Raw genomic sequence first — 19,624 nt, forward strand, 5'->3', positions numbered from 1 at the left:
CAGCTGGGAGAGGGTGTACTAAAGCGGTGTTGTTTCTCTGGGCGTGGTTTTCATCCTGGGGAAATGGTCTGTGGAGTGTGAGGGGAGGTGGAGGAGATGGCGGCGACGGCGCGGGAAGATGGCGACCGCGGCCAAGAGCGAGGGCAGCGGGGCTGCGAGCACTATGACAGAGGCTGTCTCCTGAAGGTGACGATTTCAATGGGCTCTTCTCCGACAAACTTACGTCGGGCAGGGCTGGGGGCGGGGTGGGCAGGTGGTTCGGCTTGGGTTTAAGATTGAGGCCAAGTTGTTTGTCAGGATACCTTCTCCACCTGGAACTGGGTTCCTCCTGTAGAGAACGTTTTTGGCGAGGCGACCGTGGGTCCCAGGATTTTTCCCTGCTTTATACCTCGCAAACAAAGCTGTTCTTGCTTGGGAATAGCTCAGGCTTGCACAACGGTCTCTTTGCCAATGAGTTTATCCGTCTTTTGCTGCTGGAAATAGACTGAGGCAGCCCCAGGCCTATGCAGGGCTTTCCCCCAGGACCACCTTCAGGTGTATGATGAAATAATGGAAGGAGGATAAGCAAATTGAGAACCGGAATAGGATTCAGCTCCTGTAGTAAATAAGTTTTGCAGCCTACCAGCTTCGTTTTAGAGTCCATACGTATGTCCAAACCCAAGAAAAACATGTATGTGTGAAATAGGAAGACAATCATGTAATTGCCATTGAATGGGAAATCACGAATAGGAAAGTACCTTGTTATGCATGTGTTGTTTTCTCTTTGCTTTGAGAAAACTTCCTAGTCAAGCTAGAATTCATAAAATTGGCACCCGTCCAATCGAAGTATCCTGATTTTTCTTGCAAGAAACAGTAGAGCGATTTTGCTTAGAAAAATTGAGCTTTGGATTCTGACAGCCCTATCTCCAAATCTTAGCTCTGCCCGTTAATAACACTGTGATTTTGAGCAAGGTTCTAAGTGTCTTGTATGTAAAATAGGGATGATAGAAGTTCCAGCTTCATAAAAAAGTATGAGGATTGTATACAAAAGTGCATGTATAGTGTTTAGCAGGGCACATTCCTAGGAGTTAGTGAGTAGGAAATGTAGACTAGCATTACCACCACCATCATCATCCTCATTGTTTTTTTTTTTGTCCCACTTCACCAGTCAGCTCTGTTGGTCACTGACTAGATTCATTGGAATCAGGTGGTAGTCTCAGGCTTGTAAGTACAACCTAAACTCTTTTCTGTAGGCTGTGGTTTGGTGAACGTTGCTCCACTGTACTGGATGAAGCTCTCTCAAAGTTGGTCATTCACTAGTGTTGTGTAATGAAATTGAATGCTATCGTTATGATTCCATTCCTACTGAGATATTCTATTATTCTTTCAAACTTGAGGTCTAAAATGTAATTTAACATTTAATCCTCAAAGAAACCATGCAACTAGATCTATGGGTCATAGCACTGAGATAGTTGGCCCTGAATGTCAAACGCTTTTTTGCCTCCCCTCTCCCTCTTTCTTAAATACCAGAGGCCAAGTGAAGAATTTCAAGGAGGAAGTGATCAGTTAGGTCAAATGAGTAAGAGAACTGAGAATGGACCTTTGAATTTGACAAGGTGGAGATTACTGGTGATCGTGACAAGAGGAGTTCCAGGAGATTCGAATAAAGCCTAATTGGAATGGATTCAAGAGAGTATGGGAGGAGTGGAAGTGGAAATGCACTTATACATAATTCTTGGAATTTTCCTGTAAAGGAGAGCAAAAAAATGAGGCATGGTTGCTGGGAGATGTGGAATCGTGAGATTTTTTTTTCCCTTCTAAGATAGGAGGTTTTGCAGCATGTTTGTATATTCTTGGAAATTATCCAAAAGAGAGAGCACATTTTATAATGCAGGAGGGAGGAGGAAAACTGTAGGGGCATTGTCCTTGAGTAGCCAAAGGGGATGAGATCCATTGCACAAGTGGAGAAATTGACGTTAGGTAGAAGCATTGACTGTAGATTCTTTGTAAAAGAAAGGAAAGTAGAGGATGAGGTATATTTGCAAGTAGGTTGTTATAGAGTTTGTAGGTGGATGTTCTCTTTTGATTACTTCTCTTTTTGTAGTGAAATAAGAAGGTCATAAGCAGAGTACAAAGGAGGAGGAAGAGGTGTTAGAGTTTTAAGAGAGGAGAAGACATGAAGTGATCATCTAGACCTTAGGTTTTAGATTCTAGAAGAATGAGAGAATTGACTAGGGAAACATGGTGGTAAAAGCCCACTTTTAATGAGTGGTTATTACTTAAAGGTGAGACCAGGCAGTATGACAGTACTTTTTATCTAGCCATATTCAGTTGCTTCTGATACAGGTTGAGTAGGAGAGAGTTGGATTTAAACACGGTTGGGATTTTGATAGGTGAGTATGTAGAGGAAGAGTGGAGGGAATTAGGGTATATGCAAGGGAAGACTTGTTTAGAGTGAGTTGAAAAGAGAGAAGGTAGTGGTTAGAGAATTTCATGCTTGAAATTGAGATATAAAGAAGGTGCAGTTCTTGTTCTGGAGCAGTGGTTCTCAATGTGTAGTGAATGGACTCCTGGGGATCCCTGAGGCCAAAACTATTTTCTACCAATACTAAGATATTGTTTGTCTTTTTCAGTCTGTTGACATTTGCACTGATACTGGAAAAGCACTATTTAAAACTGCTAACACCTTCAAGATAGCACTAAACTATACTATACCTATAATATTAAAAGTCAATTTTATTTAAAAATGTCATTGATAAAGCAGTAAAATCATTTTTATCAAATCTCAACCCTTGAATGTATACATGTCTTTTTAATACTCTGATGAAATAGTAAGTTTTCTTCAAGCACTTCTGCAAACTGATTAGATGGTTGTCTGAAGGAAAAGCTCTTGTGCAGTTGGATTCAAAGTTAAACCTTTTTCATGGAATGCTCTTTTACTTGAAAGAACGATGGTTATTCAGACTTGAGTATTTGGCAGACATTTTCTCAAAAAGGAGAAAAGCAAGACTCGTTACAGTGAAAACAATTGACAATGTTTGTTGCCAGTGATAAAATTCAAGCTTTCATGCAAAATTAGAATTTTGGAAAGTTTTTATTAGCTTTTGTGAGCATGGAAGCTTTTTCAAAGACTTTTTGGATGAGATTTTCTTCCTGTGATACCTAAAAACTTTAACAAATGTGATTTTTTGATATTACATGTCAAATGTGTGAACATTTGGAAGATCTACGTAACTTAGTAAACTGATATTTTCCGCATGACCAATGCATGGGTAAAAGATCCGTTTGGAGTACAAGATAGATCAGTGGATTTTTACGTAACAGAGGAAGAAAAGTTCATTGATATGATTTCAGATTCTGTGTTACAACCACCCTTGAAGAGTTGAGTTTTGGTGTAGTATCAGAGAATAACATCCATAGTTCTCTGAAAAAGCTGTTAAAATACTCCTCCTTTTTCTATTGTACATATTTGTATGAGGCCATTTTCTTCATGTACTTCAACCACAACTGATTGAATGCAGAAGCAAATGAGAACCTGGCTGTTTTGGGGGGAAAATATAGTTATTTTTCATTAAAATATGTTTATGTTAACATGTAATGAGTTTGTTACTTTTATTTTAAAAAGAAGTAATATTTGAAAAACCTATTGTTTTAGTGCTTGCTTTGGCAGCGTATATACTAAAATTGAAACAATACAGAGATTAGCATGGCCCCTGGGCAAGGATGACATGCAAATTCATGAAGCATTTGATATTTTGTTTTCATTTTCTAATGTTCATGATGGAGAAACTGAGGCTCCAATAAATGAAGTGACTTACCCAGTTGAGGGCTCTTCTGGCATCAAGCCTCGTCTCTAACTCCTCCTATAAAAAAATCCTATTAGTTTTAATTTGTGATGTGGTATATGTCAATAGATAAAATCCACACAAACATAAACTCTTTGGGATCCTCAGTAATTTTGCAGAGTGTAAATGGGTCTTGAGACCAAACTGTTTCAGAACCACTGTTCTGTGGTATGACTGAGTATGTGACTGAGGAAGATTGGAGGACAAGGCCATTGGAAGTGAGAAGATCAAGGAACTGAGAGTTCAGGTTGTTGGAAGGATTATCATTGTGGGTATACAGATCACTAAAATTTAGGATAAGAGTAGTGTTGGAGAGAAAGGAAGCCACTTAAGTGTTAAAATCTTTAAAGAATAAACTGTGTTACGGTAAGTCATGGCATAGAAAGCCTTCACAAATCAGTGGACCTGCAAGGTCACAGTGCACTGGAAAGTACTGGGTTAGGTCACTGGCCTGGAAATCTCTGATATACTAGTAAGGGTAAGGTAAAGTTGCTATGATGAAAAGACCCAACAGTAATGTGGTTTTAAGAAAACAGTGTTTATTTCTTCCTGTTTAAGAGTTCTAAGTTGAGTGATCCAGATTGGTGATGAAGCTTTGTTCCATGTGGTCACTCCAGGGACAAGTTTTTTCTGTTGTATTATTTTGTTACGTTTTTAGGGCATGTGACCATCTGCATGACCCAACTCTGGTGTAGCTGAGCAATCATGTGCCCAGGAAGGAAAGACTAGATTTGGGTGGTTAAGTGGCAGTCTTTGCCATTCTGGAAAACAAGGGCTGTTTCTTAGATTTGTTGCACCCTCTGTAATATTAGGTGTATAGTTGATCAATAAAGACTAGTGAAATAAAAATATAATCTTTATAATATTTGTTTAGGGATTGAAGTATGTAAATAAATTTATTTGGAAATGTCCAAGTAGAGGTTGCCTGTCTGCTGTTTAGAATGAGATTAGGGTGTCGTGGGATTAGTTTTCAGTTCAGGGATTTCCATCCTTCATAATTCTTTTGTATTAAGGTTGTGTTCAACTTCATACAGACATACAGATGCTGAAGGGAAGAGTTAACATAAAATATGCCAAGAAACACTGAAATGTTATGTTTAGGATAAGGTTAGCAACTGATCCATTGGTTGTAATCATTGAGTTCCGGGGGAGGAAGAAGAAATTTTCTTTTTGCATTGCAAACTTGTCTTCTCTTACTTCCTATCATATCTCTTTTTCTCTCCTGGGTGTTAGGCGCCTTGCTGTGACAAGCTTTATCCTTGCCGCTTGTGTCATGATAACAATGAAGATCATCAGCTAGATCGCTTTAAAGTAAAGGAAGTACAATGTATAAACTGTGAAAAAATTCAGCATGTAAGATTTTATGACATATTTCTATTTTCTTTCTTTTTAAAAGCTTTATTAAGGTGGTTTGAAAAAATTTAATTAAAAGTATTGCGAATAAGACTTAACTCTTACAGTAAGCAATATCTTTGATTTAGATGTTTTAAAACTTGTAAAAATAAAACTGCATATACTTTAACATAAATTCTAGATATTCAAATAGTAACTCAAAATGTTATGGTTAATTTATTCCAATTTTTAATTATGTATCTTTTTTAGGCCCAACAGTCTTGTGAAGAATGTAGCACATTGTTTGGAGAATATTATTGTAATATATGCCATCTGTTTGACAAGGATAAGAAGCAGTATCATTGTGAAAACTGTGGAATTTGTAGGTACTGTATGTAAAATGTTGTTTTCTAATTACTTCTGATGTATCTGGCAATAATAGTTTCAAAAATCAACTTTATTGGGATATATTTACATCTTATAAAATGCATTTATTTTAAGTGTCTCATTCAATGAGTTTTGATGAATATATGTATCTATGTTGTTAATACTATCAACACAGTCAAGATGTAGAACATGTCCATTATTCTAAAAAGTGTCTTCATGCCTCTTTTTTTTTTTTTTTTTTTTTTTTTTTTTGAGACAGAGTGTCACTTTGTTGCCCTGGCTAGAGTGAGTGCCGTGGTGTCAGCCTAGCTCACAGCAACCTCAAACTCCTGGGCTTAAGCAATCCTACTGCCTCAGCCTCCCAAGTAGCTGGGACTACAGGCATGCGCCACCATGCCTGGCTAATTTTTTCTATATATATTTTAGTTGGCCAGATAATTTCTTTCTATTTTTAGTAGAGACGGGGGTCTCGCTCTTGCTCAGGCTGGTCTCGAACTCCTGACCTTGAGCGATCCACCCGCCTCGGCCTCCCAGAGTGCTAGGATTACAGGCGTGAGCCACCGCGCCTGACCTCTTCATGCCTCTTTTTGCAATAATGGTTTAATCTGCCAATCAACTATTATGTGGCTATTTTAAATTTTACCTTTGGGATATAAAATATATTTTATATGAAGTGCTTTGTAGGCAGCTAAAGTAGAAATTTAGGGTAGATTTTTCCTTTTTAAAAATAAGTATTTAAAAAATTATCAAGAAATACTGGCAGATTTTATAAAAATTGAAAAGTACAGGAAAGTAGAAATAATAGAAATAAAATAACCTACAGTCTAACCATCCATTGACAAACTACTGTTGACATGTTGGTGGTCTAGGGGCCAAAATGTTCTCCTTGGCCCTTTGAAGATTTCCTGAAAAATCAACTTGCAAAGGGCAGATTAATTGGAGAACAGGCATACAAATTTATTTCGTGTATATACATGGGGGCCTTCAGAATGAAGACCCAACCCACCAGTGGGATGTAGAAGCTTATATGCCATCTTGAGGTTACAGAATGAGTGGGGGCTTGGATCCTGGCAAAACAGGATGGGAGAGGGGAGAAGAGGAGTTCTGTTGAGGGGCAATAAATGATTACGAGGGAGAATTCAGTGGGCTTGGATAACATACAGTGTGGTGTGGGGCGAAATCTGTTGGCCCTGCAGAGGAGGCAGTGGTTTGTGATAAAACTCTGTCCAGGTTTTTTGACAGAATTTAATCTTCCTTTCTGTGATACGGTTTCAGTTAAGGAAAACTTAGGGAAGGGGACCATAGGTAATTATTTTCTTCTTTGTTAGGTCCAGACTTTAGACAAAAAAGGGAATTCAGAGAGTAACTGTATCCCATGCTTTGGAAGAGATGCTGCAGGGTTGTAGCAGAGGGGTCAGAGAGACCTTGAGGTTCCTTTTTCATTTAGTGTGTACAGAGCATTGTATTTTGGGCATTGGTTTCTGAGCCTCAACAGTGTATAAGGAATTTTTTCCTTTCTAAAAATTCTGAAGTATTTGATATATACAAAAGCGTATATGTAATGTGTGTTACAAAGTATAATAATACATGCACAAGCCACCCAGTGTAAGAAATGAATATTACAATACTGTTAAAGCTCAAGGTGTCCCATGTTCAGTCCTTTCTTCTTGCCCCCGTTGGACATAATCACTGTCTTGAATATTTTAAATGACTTCCAGGCTTTGCTTTTATATGGTTTGTTTTTAAGGAAGGCTAACAAACATACCAAAAGATGCAGATATCATAACCAAATAACTTTATTAATTTTAACAAAGTGAACACACTTGTGACCTAGCATCTTTGTAGTCTCCCTTGTGCTCCCCCAAGTTAATACGTTCCCCCAGAGGTAACCACTGTGCTGACTTTCTGAAGTTTTTATAAATGGAATCATGCAATACATGCTTTTTTGTGTTTTATTTATTTTAAGGCCATGTATTAGCTGCTCACATACTTAGAGTTGGTATATTTTCCTCTATGATTGACCTATCTATTATTATTATATAATGTCTTTGTTTAGTAATGTCTCCTGCCTTAAGATCTATATCAACTTTCTTTTGATGAGTTTATATGTATATATATCCTTTTCTATTCTTTTGTTTCTGGATATTTTGTATATTATACTTAACATTTAAAGCATGTGTCTTGTGGGCAACATATAGGTGAGTTTTATTTTTTTATTCAGGTGGATAAAGACTGTCTTTTAATTGGAGTATTAAGTCCATTTATTGTTAACGTAGTTATGATATATTTGTGCTTCTTTTTTTTTTTAATTTTTATTTCTTTATTTTTTTCTTAGAGACCTGGTTTTGCTATGTTGCCCTGGCTGGCCTCAAACTCTACATTTCTTCCTTTTGATTGAAAGTGAGAGATGTGCAACTCTTTCTTTCACTTGAACACTTAGAAGCCATTGTAGGACTATTAATTGGCTTAATTTCAGTGTTTTTGTGTCTTAGGGAATAGTGAGGGCTGAGGAGAGGGAGAGAGAAGGATGTTGGGGAGATGGTGGTTTACCCCATATTCTTCAGTGTGGCTTGTATTTTTTTTTAAATTTTGCGATTAAACTTTATATAATGAGCAAATTATCACTGTAGTAAAAAATAATGCAATCTTTTGGCTTTCATATGTTTTGTTAGAATTGGTCCAAAGGAAGATTTTTTCCACTGTTTGAAATGTAACTTATGCCTAGCTATGAATCTTCAAGGAAGACACAAGGTATGTAATTCAGTTTGCATAATTTTTAAAATATTACAATGTTTTTGAAAACTGGCTTAAATTCTAACATATTTTGGAAGCATGCCAATTTTTAGATATTACCAAGTACAACTATATTGCTTTTTTAGTCAAATACTCTACCACTGAGCTATACTCCCATATATTGCTTTTTTGAAAAGCATTATTAAGAAGTAGATATTCCAAAATGTATGCCTCAGAATATCTGATCTATATAATTCCTTTTGTTCTCTATAGTGTAACAGTTATTAGCATAATGTTGACAACTTCTAAGTTGGTTTATGGATTCATATCACTGGTACTGCTTTTAACATATCTTTAAAACAGAAAAACTAAGCAGTGTAACCTTATTAGCACTGCATTCCAAGAAAATTCAGAAAATATTTTCATATCTTCTTTCATGATTGAGACAAATTATTTTTAATCTGAATGTAGGAATTACATCACAATCCCAGGCTCTTTTTTCATTATTTTAAAAAAATTTAATGAAGTATTACATTTATAGTACTGATTGTACTATAAGAATTTAGAGAATGGGGGATTGGTGTAGAGTGAAGTGTAAATGATATTTGTACAAGTATAGGAAATTCCAGATAAAGAGGAACAGTGTAAGTAGAAACATTGTGTGTGAGTGTTGAGAGAGAGAGGGACCAAGACAGACATTGATTGGAAAGAGATTGTTGGAAATAATTTGCTTAGCAGTATAGTGGGTTCAATAGAAGATAAGGATAAGTTATTAAAGAAATAAATTATTAGAGAGTACTTTGCCTAAATAGTAAGTGGTAAGGAAAATGAGATGAATAATGGACATATAGGATCTGGTAACAGGGTATTATGAAAAAAGAATGTGGCTACATAAGATGACTCTCAAGATTTTCAGCTCTAGCTTACGGTACTTGATTAGTAGTTTGTGAATTTGTTGGAGATAAAAGATTGAGTCTGGTTTTTAAACTTGAATTTGGGGTGATGACAAGACATACAGTAGAGATGGCCACGAGTCAATAGCCTCTTAAAGATTCCATTTCTATGGTATTTTCTAGTTTCCAAAAAACGCATAGTGTGCGCACCTGTGCACATGCACACCAGTTCATTGCGTCCTCACCTCAGCATTTGCAGTTCATCAGCTTGAAGATACCATTGATTATCAGATGTGTTATGATTGCAGAGATGTTAAAATGTGTGTGTGTGTGTGTGTGTGTGTGTGTGTGAAGAGCACGTTAGAATCAAATGAAATGTGTATTTTATTTTATAAATAAGGAAAATGAGACTAAAGAAATGGTGGCTTGCCCAGAATCTTAAGGGTTAATAAATGGAGCTGAGATTACAATCCAGATTTTTAAATTTATTATTAAACTTATTATTTTAGCGTTTTCCTTGCACTATATTCTGTTATCCTTAAACTATATGTATATTTTTTCTTGTGGTATTTTTGTTGTTTCTCAGTTATCTTTCATTGCCTATATTAGTAAATGGTCCTGCCATCTATTAAGTGCTTCCGTTAAAACCTAGGAGTCACCTATGGCATGATGTTTTCCCTTACCCCACCCCACATCGAGTCAGATACTAAATTTTGTCAAATTAAGAACTCAAACTCTGGAGTCAGCCTGCTGGAGCTCAAATTTAATTCTACCTCTTACTTTGTGTAACTTTGGAAATTATTTAGCTTGTCTAGGCCTCAAATACTTAAAATGGGGTAATAATCATAACCTATTTTATCTAGGGTTGTAAAAATTGATCTTAATCAGTACTGAACATGGCATGTAAATCTCAACAATATAAGCTATTATTATCATCAATATTATTAAGTAACTTAGTCTACTTAATTTAGGGAAGTGGCTTTGGAGTAAAACATTTAAGATAGAAAGGTTCAAAACCTTATTATGTTTGAATCATGGGTAAATGTCGTGACTCCCTAAGTCACTTTTCTTTTCTTTTTTTTTTTTTTTCCCTTTTTTATTTCAGCATATTATGGGGGTACAAATGTTTAGGTTATGTACATTGCCCTTGCCCCACCCAAGTCAAAGCTTCAAGCATTTCCATCCCCCAGACGGTGCGCACCGCACCCATTAGGTGTGTATATTCCCATCCCCTCCGCCCTCCTCCCATCTGCCCAACACCCAATGAATGTTATTAATTATATGTGCACTTAAGTGTTGATCAGTTAAAACAAATTTGATGGTGAATACATGTGGTGCTTGTTTTTCCATTCTTGTGATATTTCACTTAGTAGAATGGGTTCCAGCTCTATCCAGGATAATACAAGAGGTGCTAGATCACCATTGTTTTTTGTGGCTGAGTAGAACTCCATGGTATACATATGCCACATTTTATTAATCCACTCATGTATTGATGGGCACTTGGCTTGTTTCCACATCTTTGCAATTGTGAAGTGTGCTGCTGTAAACATTCAAGTGCATGTGTCTTTTTTATAGAATGTCTTTTGTTCCTGTGGGTGGATGCCCAGTAATGGGATTGCTGGATCAAATGGTAGTTCTACTTCTATCTCTTTGAAGTATCTCCATATTGCTTTCCACAGAGGTTGTACTAGTTTGCAGTTCCACCAGCGGTGTGTGAGTGTTCCTGTCTCTCTGCAACCATGCCAACATTTGTTGTTTTGGGACTTTTTGGTAAAGGCCATTCTCACTGGAGATAAGTGACATCTCATTGTGGTTTTGCTTTGCATTTCCCTGATGATTAGAGATGTTGAGCATTTTTTCATGTGTTTGTTAGCCATTAGTCTATCTTCTTTCAAAAAGTTTCTGTTCATATCCTTTGCCCACTTTTTGATAGGGTTGTTTGACTTTTTTCTTGTTGATTTTCCTGAGTTCTATATAGATTCTGATTATCAGCCCTTTATCGGATGTGTAACATTATTATTTTTTCTCATTCTGTAGGTTATCTGTTTGCTCTCGTGATAGTTTCCTTGGCTGTGCAGAAGGTTTTTATTTTTTTATTTTTATTTTTATTTTTTTTTTTTGAGACGGAGTCTCACTCTGTTGCCCAGGCTAGAGTGAGTGCCGTGGTGTCAGCCTAGCTCACAGCAACCTCAAACTCCTGGGCTCAAGCAATCCTCCTGCCTCAGCCTCCCGAGTAGCTGGGACTACAGGCATGCGCCACCATGCCCGGCTAATTTTTTCTACATATATTTTTAGCTGTCCATATAATTTCTTTCTATTTTTAGTAGAGGTGGGGTCTCGCTCTTGCTCAGGCTGGTCTCGAACTCCTGAGCTCAAAGGATCCGCCCACCTCGGCCTCCCAGAGTGCTAGGATTACAGGCGTGAGCCACCACGCCCGGCCAGAAGGTTTTTAAATTGATCAGGTCCCACTTACTTATTTTGTTGTTGCTGTGATTGCCTTTGGGATCTTCTTCATAAATTGTTTGCCTAGACCAATATCTATAAGAGTTTTTCCAACATTTTCTTCTAGAATTCTTATAGTTTCACGCCTTAGGTTTAAGTCTGTTATCTGCCGTAAGTTGATTTTTGTGAGAGGTGAAAGGTGTGGATCCTGTTTCAGTCTTCTACATGTGGCTATCCAGTTTTCCCAGCACCATTTATTGAATAAGGATTCTTTTCCTCAGTGTATGTTTTTGTCTGCTTTGTCAAAGATTAGATGGCTATATGAGGATGGTTTTATATCTGGGTTCTCAGTTCTGATCCATTGGTCTCTGTTCTTGTGCCAGTACCATGCTGTTTAGTTACTGTAGCCTTGTAGTATAGCTTGAAGCCTGGTAAATTGATGCCTCCCAATTTGTTCTTTTTGCTTAAGATTGCTTTTGCTATACAAGGTCTTCTCTGGTTCCACACGAAGTGTAGAATTCTTTTTTCTAGATCTGTGAAAAATATGTTGGTATTTTAACAGGAATTGCATTGAATCTGTAGAACCCTTTGGGCAGTATAGACATTTTAACAATGTCGATTTTGCCGACCCATGAGCATGGTATGGTTTTCCACCTGTTTACATCCTCTGCTATTTCCTTGCTCAGTGTTTCATAGTTCTCCCTATAGAGGTCTTTTACCTCCTTAGTTAAATATATTCCTAAGTACTTTATTTTCTTTGTTGCTATTGTGAAGGGAATTGAGTCTTTGATTTGGTTCTCAGTTCTACTGTTGTTGGCGTATGGGAAAACCTTCTGCTGAACGATTATTTCATTAAGGAGGAAATCAAGATGGAAATCAAAAGATTCTTTCAACTAAATGACAAAGGAGACACAAGTTATCAGAATCTGTGGGACACAGCTAAAGCAGTCCTGAGAGGAAAATTTATATCCATAAATGTCCACATCCAAAAGACAGAAAGATCACAAATAAGCAATCTAATGAATCGTCTCAAAGAACTGGAAAAGGATGAGCAAACCGACCCCAAACCCAGCAGAAGAAAAGAAATAACAAAGATCAGAGCTTCTTGTACCTGGATATCTAGATTTCTAGCAAGGCCTGGGAAATTTTCCTCAGTTACATCCTCACATAGCTTATCCAAACCCTTGTGTATTTTCTTCTTCACCCTCAGAGATGCCTGTGATTCTCACGTTAGGCTTCTTCACATAATCCCACATTTCTTGTAGGCTTTGTTCTTTTCTCTTTTTTCTCTGCTCTATCTCTGTGACTAATTTAATTGAAAGGTGTTATCTTCAATCCCCGAGATTCTTTCTTCTGTTTGTTCTACCCTGTTCTTAAGGCTTTCCACTGTGTTTTGTAACTCCTTGAATAAATTCTTCATTTCCAGGAGTTCGGTTTTTTCTTTAATATTTCAATTTCTTTAGTGAATTTTTCTTCCAAGTCCTGGATTTTTTTTCTGGTTTCTTTGTGTTGGTTATCCATTTTTTTCTTGCATATCATTGAGTTTTCTTACAATCCGTGTTTGAAATTCTTCTTCTGTCATTTTAGTGTTCTCAGTTTGGTTGATGTCCATTGCTAGAGAGCTGATGTTCCGCTTTGGGGGGTGTGCTTTCCGTTTGATTCTTCATACTTCCAGAGTTCTTTCACTGATTCCTTCCCATCTGGATCAGCTGTTGCTTCCTAATCTTTAGATTTTTGTTTGGATAATGACACCCCCTGTTTAGTCCCTGAGCCAGTAGGTGGTGTTTGTGGGTGACATTCGACCACACCCTGTATGCTGAGTCAGTAGATGCAGTAAAAAGGTGTGCAGAATGACCTCCCTGTCAGTAGGAGGCGCTTGCTGGGAGGAGCAGGCTGCAGTGTTGTTTTTGGGTCCTGTGACCAGCTCTTGTTCCTATGGAGAGGCTCTCTAGTGCCTCACGTGGTGGGTGGGGCCCTGGACTTCCAGTTGTGTCCTTATTCGCAGGTAGGGGAGTGTGGCAGAGCAGAGCTGGGCTCGGTGAGCCTGCCCTCAAGCTCCACAAATGCTGTTGGCAGGGTCAAAAGGTCTCTTCTCTGTTTCTGGACAAAGCTGCCAAGGAGGGACTGAAATGGCCCCACTTAGCCAAAAAGTCTACGTGTGGGGGGTGGGCCTGTCTGAGACCCGCAGTCTGGAGCAGGCCTCGCTCCTTTCTCCCCTCCTCTATTCCGAAGTTTCTCCCGGCCCTATGCCAGCAGGCAGGACCTCAAGCCAGTGGATCTCCCCTGGCTGTGATGCGGGCCGGGAGGTTCCCTACCCAGGATCGCAGCCTGAGCTGGGCACACGGCCTTCCCGTGGGAGGGGGTTGCCCCTCAACACTCTGATCTGCCCCTGAAGGCACACACACCTCAGTAGGCTCTCACAAATAGCCCTTCTGTGCCCCCCAGGCAATGCGATCAAGATCTGAGTGTACAGGATCTGATCTGCAGGCCTGTGCCCTGGGCCCTGGAGATCAATCCCTGACCCTGCCAGGGAGAGGAGTGCTGGTCTCAAGTCACCCACGGGTGCCCAAGCTGGATCAGTGTCTCTCCGCCTCGAGGTTTGCCTTGCTCTCCTGGAGTCCAGGCAAGCACTGCCTGGGAAGGCTGGTGGGTAGGGAGCTCACAGTCTGAGTACCCCTCAGTCCGCTGTAGGGTCCTGTTCCCAAAAGGAAAGGTCTTGTTCCCTGCAGATGCCTCTGGGTGGTGGCTAAATTGTCTCTTGGCACCTGCCGAGCAGCTCGGGTCTGTGGGCCGGGAGGTGTCCTGAGGGAGCTGGGAGCCTGGTGCCCTGTCCGCAAGAGGCTTATTGCTCACTTGTGGCAGCCGTCTCTGGGCTGGTGTGGGCAGGTCTTTCCAGCAGCTCAGGAGCCCACCTACAGTCCGAGATGCAAGGGAGGGGAAATTTAAGCGCTCCACCTACCCTTGTTGCTGGTCTCCAAGCCTCTCAGGGGCCTTTCTCCTTCCAGTTCTCCGCCGCAGCTTCTTTCTGTGGAGTCTCCTGTAGTTTCAGGCACGAATCCTTCTGACCCTCGTCTGATCTGTTTGTCTGCCTGTTTATTTTTTTTTTTTTCACTTTCTCCTAAAATCTGTCTTTCTTTCAGAAACACTCTGTCTGGCGGTTTTTCTCGTCTGCCATCTTGTCCCCGCTCCCAAGGCCCCCTAGGTCACTTTCCTTACCCGTAAAATGAAGGTAATCTGAATAATTAAAGTTTTTTGAGCATTTTCATTGTTTCAGGTAATGTGCCAAGCCTGAAATAGTTGTGCTAATTAAAAAACTGATAGACTCTTTTCTGATGTATAGGAAGCATGTATTAATGTTAACTATTATTTTTAGTAAGTTGGTTGTATTGTCTTTATTAATACTACTGTTACAGCTGACGTTTTCACCAAGTTAAACTTTTGTTAATGTGAGTTTCTCTTTTAACCAGTGTATTGAAAATGTTTCCCGGCAGAATTGCCCAATATGTTTGGAGGTGAGTTTAAAATATTTTTTACTTTGGAAATCTCTCTCTAATCTAAAATACTTGGATATTTTATTGTCTTCATGTAAGCACTAACATTTATTTTCTTTACAGGACATTCACACATCTCGTGTTGTTGCTCATGTCTTGCCATGCGGACATCTTCTACATAGGTAAAGTAACTTTTTTTTTTCCTCAAAGATGTTTAAAAATAGTAGAGATAGTTTTTGTTGTACTAAAATAATGTTGTACTTTCTTTCAGAACGTGTTATGAAGAAATGTTGAAAAAGTGAGTATTTGATGGTATTTTAAAATATTACAATTGTAAGATGGCTGGTTTTTTTGTGTGTAGGGGTGGGGAGGTGGGCAAGTATTGCTACTTACACTGTATTGGGCATGGCAGATACTCATACTGAAATGGGTAGGGTAGATGTAGTGTGAAATTGGCAAAGCATCGTAGATACAGAACTACACATTTGTCCCTATATTTCTATTAAGCCTTATCTCCTCCCACAATTAGATATCTCTTGTTTTCTGGCCATACTTACCAGGGAGCACAGTCTCGGCCAGAGGCAGTTACAGTGTTGTAAAAACGCACAGTAATGTTGCTCAAAATTTTGTTAGGTCGTCATATTAGCCTAATACAATGAACTGCAACGAAAGTTGGTAAAAAGATTGTCTGAAGTGGAGACTTTACCGTGGGAAAGGTTGTTAGAAATGAGATGAGAATAGTTAGGAAAGAGGAGATTGTATAAATGTATTGTTGGTTCTGCAAATTGATGAGCAGAAATTATAATTTCATATGAAAGCCAGATAGAGGGGAACTTTTTCAAATGTTTAGAAAGGAAATAATATGATCTGAATAATTTTTAAGGAATACAGTCTCTTCTTTTCATGAATGTATTAGATTAAGGTTGTTTAGATAAGGAGTAGCTTAATTGCTTTTTAAAAATATATGAAGTATATTCTGCAAAGAATATGAACTAATGTCTCTCCATTTTGGAGAACTGTGGAAGAAGACTTAGGTTTGAAAAATACCATAAGATACAGAATTCATTTTAAAACTTTTACCGTGTAAAGGTTCCCAGGTTCCTAAGAGATTGTCTTGAAATAAAGGATAATGCCCTGTCTTGGATGGTTTATGTGCCGTCTTCTTGTATACCTGGGTTGATTTACTCTCCATTTAATGTTTGGAAAATAACCTTTCTGTCTCTTCTAGAGGCTACAGATGTCCATTATGTATGCACTCTGCTTTAGATATGACTAGGTACTGGCGACAGCTGGATGATGAGGTAGCACAGACTCCTATGCCATCAGAATATCAGAACGTGACTGTGGATGTGAGTGGAATCAGTGCTTAAAACTTCTCAGGTTCCTTATTGACATTCTTATTTATTTTTGCTCTTTTGCTCAGATTTTGTCTTAAAAAATGCTACTTTGACATAGATGCCAATGTAATGATTAATGGGAAGGGCAATATGATGTTTAAATTTTAGTTGAGTTCAGACCAGGAAAAAATGGTCCTAAGGATACCTTAGCAGTTTTTCCCAACACTAGATGGCAGGCGAAAACTTGATTCTGAATTATTTACTCATTACTAGTAAGAGTTAGTCAGTAATAATAGTTAAACTGACTAGAGGTAGCTCACTAGTCTGATGTTTTATGTTTTATTTTTAATTATTTTAAATTTTATTTCAAGAGAACATGTTTGCTAGTTTTTGAAGATTACTTTGTGGTTTTTAATGTTTATTACCCTTTTTATTCTATCTTAGACTTTATTTGGTCGTAGTTAGCCTACAACCTAAGGTATATGCCTTTTGTTTTACAGGGAATGATTATCTTCTTTCCATTAATTGAGATACATTGCTGTCTCTTCTCAAAACAGTATTGAGTGATAGATCAGAATTGGGAAAGCTAGCTTTCTGGTGCTTTTTAATAATTTTGGGACATACTATAATTTTCTGAACATCTTCAAATACTTCTACATACAAGTATGAAAACTACATAACAAAGCCAAATAAAATTATTTTGCATTTTATTCACACTGGAGTGTTTCATAATTCATGTGGATAATTGTTAGGGCAATGAAAGATAACTTTTGTAATACTGATAATCGTGATGTTTTACTAGAAGCTGAGTTGTGCTGTGTTCCATGTAGATAATTTTTTGACAAAATAGCTTTATTAAGATAAAATTCACATGCAACTCATTCATTTAAACGTATGTAATTCAGTTCTTTTTAGTACATTCATGTAGTTATGCAAACATCAGCATAATTTTAGAATATGTTCATCACCCCAAAAGGAAACCCCATTCCCATTAGCAGTCACTAATCTTTCTGCATTTAGATCATATTTTGAAAGGAATAATTTCCCAAATAATAATTTAGAGCAAATTTGGAAATTTTCTGCTTATTATGCCGTGACTATTCTAAAGGTAATGCTTTTCTTGCATAGTAATGTATTGGTTTGTTTTCAGGTTAACACCTTTTCATTTTTCAGGATCTCCCTTAGCACTAGGAGAGATTAATTCTTAACTTGCATCTTACTGTCATTTTAGGGATGAGTCAAGCACCTCTCTTTCTCTTTACTCAATTTAAGGAACTGTTCTTTATGGACTTTCATTCATTCCTCAGGCATAGGAGACAGGGAACTTAGTATATATTAAACCTAAAAAATAAGTAAAAATATTATTTATATAAAAATTTAAGTTTTATTTAGTAAGGTAAATTTTTAAGTGTTAATGACAATGAAATCGTGTGTTATTTTGAATTTTAAGTGTTGGATGTTGATCTGATTATGCCTAGGTTAATTTTCTTGTTTGTACTATTTATACTATTTGAGAACTATTAATACCTTAAAATAAGCCTTTTTTACTCAAATCTGCATTTTAGTTTTCTAAATTCAAAACCAACATTAATAGCCTCTTTAGAGTTTTCAGTGAAAAAATAAAAAATATTTCTACTTATGGAAATGTTTAGACATACGTATTTTCACATCTTTAATATGATTTTGAAGGGATTTTTATGAGCAGATAATGCTGCTTATATCTATAAGGTTTAAAATACTTAATTTGAATTTATCACTTCATTTTTCAGATTCACTGCAATGACTGTAACAGACGGTCCACAGTTCAGTTCCATATATTAGGCATGAAGTGTAAGATTTGTGACTCCTACAATACTGCTCAAGCTGGAGGACGTAGAATTTCACCAGATCAGCAATGACCAACCTATATTACACTGGATGAAACAACATTTTCTGATTTAGAAAAAGGCTTTCTTTAGTATCATGTTGTTATAATGCGTTATAATCTATGCATTTGAATTGATATGTTTTGTACTGGTGTCATAGCATAAAATCATATTACAAGTACTTAGGGATTCAGGGTCTCTTATAGAATTATCATAGCTCTATATTGAATGAGAGCCGCTGCACTTGCATTTTGACTGAACATTCCTTTATTGTCAGTTGATTGGAAGCCAATGATGTTTGCCACTGATACTCACATTCATTAGGAGTATGTTACATTTTCATGGAACTTTGCTTTAAGTGACACTGTGCACGCAGAGTTCATTTTTAATTCTTGATAAAACTGCACTTAATTCTCGGTAGGGAATTAAGTATTAACTTTTTAAGGGCTGTGCTATGATGAGAATAGGTTCTATCTTACTGTTAAAATCTAATTACGTATGCTTTAGAATTTTCTGAGACAGTCCTTTGGATCCTCTAAATATGAATTTTGATGTAATAACTGCTAATAAAATTATATTGCAACAGGGTTTTGTAGAAAGTTTTTTCTAAGGTTGTCTACTTTTGGCTCAATTAGGGCATTATAGTTAATTTTATAATGTAAAAGAAATTTTTTTTTCTTTTGAGATATTCTCCCATAAGAGTAGCTGGGAAAAATGTTATTTAAAATAATAGGACACTTCCAAAACCTTAAGAAAAAGTTCAGTGTTGAAAATTATTTTGTTTAGGTTGCCCAAAATTATTTCTTCAAAGAATAATTCATTCATTCTTTCAGCAAGTATTTATTAAGCAACTACTGTGTGCCAGATGTGGTTCTAGATGCTGTAGACTAGAGACAGCAGTAAACAATAAAGACCAAAGTCCCTGCCCTCGTGGCGGTACATTCTAGTCTTCCTCATATTTAATCAGCATACTGTTTTCTTTATGCAAGTAGTTGTAAATGAATGGTTTATTTCTTCCCTAAATGCTTGAAAGTAAGGGATGGATGAGTGGGAGGGGCATGGGATATTCCTGGCAAGATTTCTGATTTCATAATACTCATATAATGGAATTAAACGTACCTCTTAATTCAGGAACAGAGTTAACAACCGTGTTTGATGATCCAGCCAACTTTTACAGTAGTATCTCAGTATTCAGCTTACCATTAGATTAGGAAGTAAAATGTAATACATATCAATTGATAAGTACTTCTTAAGCACCAGTTTGAACTAGTCGAATCTTCTGTGCATAAGGAAGATAGTCTTAACTAGAAATCCTAAGAG

General features: G+C 37.4%; 1 protein-coding gene and 1 non-coding gene across 5 annotated transcripts; both read left to right on the forward strand.

The window, feature by feature from the left end:
• Positions 1 to 11: 11 nt before the first annotated feature.
• RCHY1 (ring finger and CHY zinc finger domain containing 1) lies at positions 12 to 18,790 on the forward strand. Of its 4 annotated transcripts, XM_069457379.1 has the most exons (9): positions 12 to 186; positions 5,058 to 5,177; positions 5,427 to 5,542; positions 8,216 to 8,294; positions 15,079 to 15,123; positions 15,226 to 15,284; positions 15,374 to 15,400; positions 16,331 to 16,451; positions 18,209 to 18,790. In XM_069457379.1, the coding sequence occupies exons 1-9, from the start codon at positions 97 to 99 to the stop codon at positions 18,335 to 18,337; spliced, it is 786 nt and encodes a 261-aa protein (XP_069313480.1). In that variant the 5' UTR covers positions 12 to 96; the 3' UTR covers positions 18,338 to 18,790. The 4 variants fall into 4 exon arrangements, with proteins under 4 accessions (XP_069313480.1, XP_069313481.1, XP_069313482.1 ...); XM_069457380.1 differs by lacking the exon at positions 15,374 to 15,400; XM_069457381.1 differs by lacking the exon at positions 5,058 to 5,177.
• Positions 3,634 to 3,737, forward strand: LOC138375154 (U6 spliceosomal RNA). Its single transcript, XR_011231416.1, has one exon. It is a non-coding gene; the product is annotated as a U6 spliceosomal RNA (small nuclear RNA).
• Positions 18,791 to 19,624: the final 834 nt, after the last annotated feature.

Source organism: Eulemur rufifrons, chromosome 24 (genome assembly GCF_041146395.1).
Source record: "Eulemur rufifrons isolate Redbay chromosome 24, OSU_ERuf_1, whole genome shotgun sequence".
Classification (NCBI taxonomy): Eukaryota; Metazoa; Chordata; class Mammalia; order Primates; family Lemuridae; genus Eulemur; species Eulemur rufifrons.

Coding starts and splice junctions, on each gene's coding strand:
- RCHY1 (XM_069457379.1), top strand. CDS start 97: ATGGCGGCGACGGCGCGGGAAGATGGCGACCGCGGCCAAGAGCGAGGG. Junction 187..5,057: donor ACAGAGGCTGTCTCCTGAAG/GTGACGATTTCA, acceptor CCTGGGTGTTAG/GCGCCTTGCTGTGACAAGCT. Junction 5,178..5,426: donor ACTGTGAAAAAATTCAGCAT/GTAAGATTTTAT, acceptor TATCTTTTTTAG/GCCCAACAGTCTTGTGAAGA.